Source organism: Condylura cristata, unplaced genomic scaffold, assembly GCF_000260355.1.
Source record: "Condylura cristata isolate star-nosed mole 26May11 unplaced genomic scaffold, ConCri1.0 scaffold00023, whole genome shotgun sequence".
In the NCBI taxonomy this organism is placed as follows: Eukaryota; Metazoa; Chordata; class Mammalia; order Eulipotyphla; family Talpidae; genus Condylura; species Condylura cristata.
In genome coordinates, this window is record NW_004567124.1 from 25,061,491 (window position 1) to 25,065,868 (window position 4,378).

Genomic DNA, 4,378 nt, shown 5'->3' on the forward strand with positions numbered 1-4,378 from the left:
TTTTCCCTTTTAAGTCCATATTGCAACTGGACTTAAGGCCCTTGGGGCCTTACAATGCTTGCAAGGGGCCCTTCAGCAATAATCATCAGGAAACTTGGGGAGGGGGAGAAAAATTATTGCTTCTGAGATCTAGAAAGCACACCTGGGCCACATTGAGGTCCTGGGGATCCTGGGGATGAAAGGAAATCACCTGTTCACATGGGCCTGGAGTCCTGCTTTTACTGGGCTAATGGTTGAGGGGGCAGCCTCTAAGGTTTGGAAGATATAACTCATTGGTGAGGAATTAAATCATAAGATAGGAATGTAAGTGCAGGAAGAGAGATGGAAAAGGGAAAAGACAAAGACCAGTGGGCCCCACCTGATCAGTGGTTTGAATCCACCAGGATCTGTAAAGCAAGGAGTCTTGGGAGGATGGGAGTTAACTGTGTGGCTCTTATGTGGGAGAGAGCTGGTCATGTGCTCGTGGGAACTAGAGCCTTCTTTGAAGTGGATGCCTGGGCCTCAAGGTTTAAGTGAGGCACTTGCATCTCATAGAGAAAAGTCTGCTGTTAAGGCTTATATAACACCCATATTCCACAGATGGGGAGACGCAGGTGAAAAGTGGGTTCAGTTACTTGTCCAAGGTCACACAGCTCCTAAGTCTGGTGTTGAACCCAGGAAGATTTGGGTTCAGAATCCTCACTCTTAAGCAACATGCGACATACCTGTAATGGTAACACTTGTAACTGTGGTAGCGCTGTTCACACTGCCAAAATCCCCATTGCCTCAGCCCTTTTCCTCTGGGTGCTTCTCCATGCAAGCCAGGGTTTCCCACAACCTTCCTGCCATCTCTTCTGCCAAGATCTGGGATTGATGGGATCGGGGCTGGCTCAGCTCCTTCAGCCATATCTGTCTCTCCAGGACCATGGCTACCTTATACAGTGACCCTGAGTGGTCTTCCAAAAACCTGGAACCTACCATCTTTGAGGCTCGGAGGCATGTGGTCAAGGACAAGATGCCTGCCCTGTTCCCAGACCAGCTCTGCAAATTCCAGGAGGAGCTCCAGCAGCGCAGCCAGGAAGGCTACAAGGTCACCTTTACCGACTTCTGGGGCCTGCTGATCGAGGCCTGTCTGGGGGATGAGGTAGGTACCCAGCCTGCAGAGGGCTAGCGCTCTTCCTTCATCAGTGACACCTGGACTTGCGGGTAGACAGCTGCATCCTTGGGCTGTACGGAGCAAGGGTGCCCAAAGCACGATGGAGGGAGGTGGTAGGATTGTCTTCACATCCTGTCAGAGTGTGATGGAGGCATGGCATTGGGGTGGTTCAGACAGGGGAAGAAGCCTGTCCTCTGGGAGCCTTGCTGAGATACCTGTAAGAGAAAGGGAGAGCTTTTAGGCTGTGATACAAGTCTGACCCCAAGTGGAGGAGAGAGGGAAGAAAAGCTGGGGGGAGCATCCTAGACTACAGTGTGGTTGGTTTAGTAGGTTCTAGAAGGTTCTACAAGATCTTAGAGCATCCTCTAGCCAAGTTGGCTACGAGGAGAATCCAGTGCCTTCCAGAATGTGCCTGCCTCAGTGTCACTGCCCCAATCAGTCCTGGGCTAGGAGTGCAAATTCAGTCTTGGATTTCAGTAGGGTGGTGGTAGGAGGGGGAGGGTTCTATCAATTCTACTCCCTGTAGCTGGAGGTGTGCTTGGAGTCTTCACATGGCCACCACACGGATAATGGGCCCAAAGAGGTTCCTTCCCACTCTGAGGTCCAATTTTCGCCCAAAAAGGGAAGAGCTTGTATTGGGGCCAGCACTGTGGAATAATGAGAAGGGAGAGGGAAAGGGGGATGAGCAGGGGGAACAGGAGGAACAGTGGGATCCCCATGGGATGCTGTGGCCCTGGACGCCAGGGTGAGCCCAGTGAACACAGACCCCCAAGAAGGAAATGACTTTGGCTGCTGCTTAGCCGCAAAGCAGAACTTCTCACAGAGCTTTATCCAGGTCCATATCCATCTTCCCCACTCCCAAAGGTGCCTGAAGAATTATGAATTAGCAGACGTAGAAAAGACAGCTAATTATCTTCTACTAGGCCCCCTTTTCCAGAAAACAGACAGCTTGAGCAAACGAGGATGGCTTAAATCTCATCTTCATTCATTTACTCTCTCGTGCCTTCTTTCTCTCTCTTTTTTAAGATTTATTTATTTATGCATACAGAACTGGGGTACAGGCCAGAGGTGCACAGGGGCAGTGAGAGGATTCACCAGAGACAGAGTGGGGAGCAGAACAGGCAGATTGACAAAGTATACTGCTGAGGGGAGCAGCAGTTGAGACAGGAGAGGTCTGCTGAATCACGTGGGTCAGCTCCCTGGTCAGGGATTGAACTCATGCTGCAGTGGCAGCAGATAGCTTCACAGTGCTTTGCTTAACACCGTTGTGCTACCAGGGAGAGCCCTCGTATATTCTTTCAACAAAAGTAACTCCTGAGTGTGAGAAGCTATGCTTAGCATAGAGATTCAAGTCAAGGCAGCTGCAGAAGATGGCTGCCCACCCACCTGCGCCTTGTGATCCTGCCCCTTGTGATCCCCCATCATCTTATCTGTCACCCTGAAGAAACAGGACAGAGAGGCTGAAATGCTGACTTTCTGGCAGGGCAGGGTTAAAATCTGTCCTTGTTCTGGCCCTCCCTGGTGGCGCAGCGGGTCAAAGCACAGCACTGAGAATCTAAAGCCGCTTCTGCACGAGTTCAATTCCCGCCTGCCCCAGAGGTGACCACATGGCGTGGCAGACCTCTCCTGACCCGCCCGCTGCTCCCCTCAGCAGTGTACTTTGTCGATCTACCTGTTCTGCTCCCCACTCTGTCTCTGGTGAAGCCTCTCGCCGCCCCTGAGCCTCTGGCCAGCACCCCAGTTCTGTATGCACAAATACATAAATCTTTTAAAAATGTAATAATCTGTCCTTGTTCTATTCCTCAAATGGGAATTACCTCACTAAGTGGCAGTAGCAATTCTAACAATAGTACCCCATGTGAGGAGGAGGAGGAAAGCCCTAGAGCTTTGAAACAGAAGTCTCAGCTTCCCCCTGGGTTTGGTGTAGATAAGAGCCCACATTCCTAGGAAATCAAATCTAGGATTGATGTTAGGCCTCTGCTTTTCCACTCTGGTCCGGCAATGAGTATGGTCTGGCCTCTTCCTGAGTCTACAGCATCCTCTGCCTCCAGGATACTCAGTGCCCTATCTGTGGGCCCAGTTATGACAGACACCCTGTTTGCTTTTCAAGGGAGGCCCAGGAGTGCATGACTCACCCAAAACATGTTTACCACCGCACACAAGGTCCAAGGCCTTTACACATGGTTCACAGTGGCAGTCAGCCAGAGCACAGCTGCTTGGCCTGGGGCATAAAGCCCTCACTGGCTGAGTCTGCACAGCTTGAGTGACAGAACGGTGGCCTGTGGGCTGGTCACATGGCATAGCACTCTGGAACCCTAGAGGGATGTGGCTACCATCTGGTATCAAGTTTTGTTAAAAAATAAGGATATTTTTCTTCCTCTCAAACAAACTGGGCCCTCCTTGGTGGCACAACAAGTTAAAGCTCAGCACTGCAAGCACCTCAGCTGCTTCTGTGCGAGTTCGATCCCCGGCCCCGGAGCTGACCCACATGGCGTGGCAGACCTCTCCTGACCCGCCCGCTGCTCCCCTCAGCAGTGTACTTCGTCAATCTGCCTGTTCTGCTTCCCACTCTGTCTCTGGTGAATCCTCTCACACTCCGCATCTCTCTGGCCTGTACCCCACACAAAGCAGTTAAGAAAAGTGAAGTCGCTCTGGCTGGAGCAGGGAGGATGATGCTGGGATGAATAAGGCACTGGCGGCCTCCTCTACCCTTTGCCTTTTCATCCTCTGATCCTTGAGAGAGGGGAGAGCCCTGGGACTCTGGGGCAAGCCCAAGCAGCAGATGGAGTCCAGTGGTCATGGGGGGGTGGGCTTGAATGGTCTGAGAACGTTCATTTTAAGGATTTTAAAGGTACATTTTAAAGATTATTTTTATTTATTTATGCATACAAAAACTGAGGTGTAGACAGAGGTGTGGGAAGTAAGGGGATTCAGACACAGAGCGGGGAGCAAACAGGCAGATCCACTGAAATGTACTGCTGAGGGGAGCAGCTGGCAAGACAGGAGAAGTCTGCTGCGCCATGTGGGTCAGCCCCCTGGCTGGGATCAAACTCCTGCAGATAGCTTCATAGCTGAGACTTTAACCCCTGTACCACCCCTGCAGGGAGGCCCCTACAGGTGTATTTTAGGAGTAGGTTTTGTTTTTTTTTAAAGATTTATTTATTTGTGCATACAGAACTGGGGTAGAGGCCAGAGACTCAGGGGTGGCGAAAGACTTCACCAGAGACAGAGTGGGGAGCAGAA

The 4,378-nt window shown here is 51.3% G+C and overlaps 1 protein-coding gene across 1 annotated transcript in view; it reads left to right on the plus strand.

The window, feature by feature from the left end:
* The window catches only part of PLA2G4E (phospholipase A2, group IVE), a 62,092-nt gene that overhangs the window by 51,423 nt on the left and 6,291 nt on the right, over positions 1-4,378 (plus strand). The window contains exon 13 of the mRNA XM_004687883.2: positions 901-1,123. Coding sequence (XP_004687940.1) covers positions 901-1,123 — 223 coding nt within the window. The remainder of the gene's footprint in view (positions 1-900; positions 1,124-4,378) is intronic.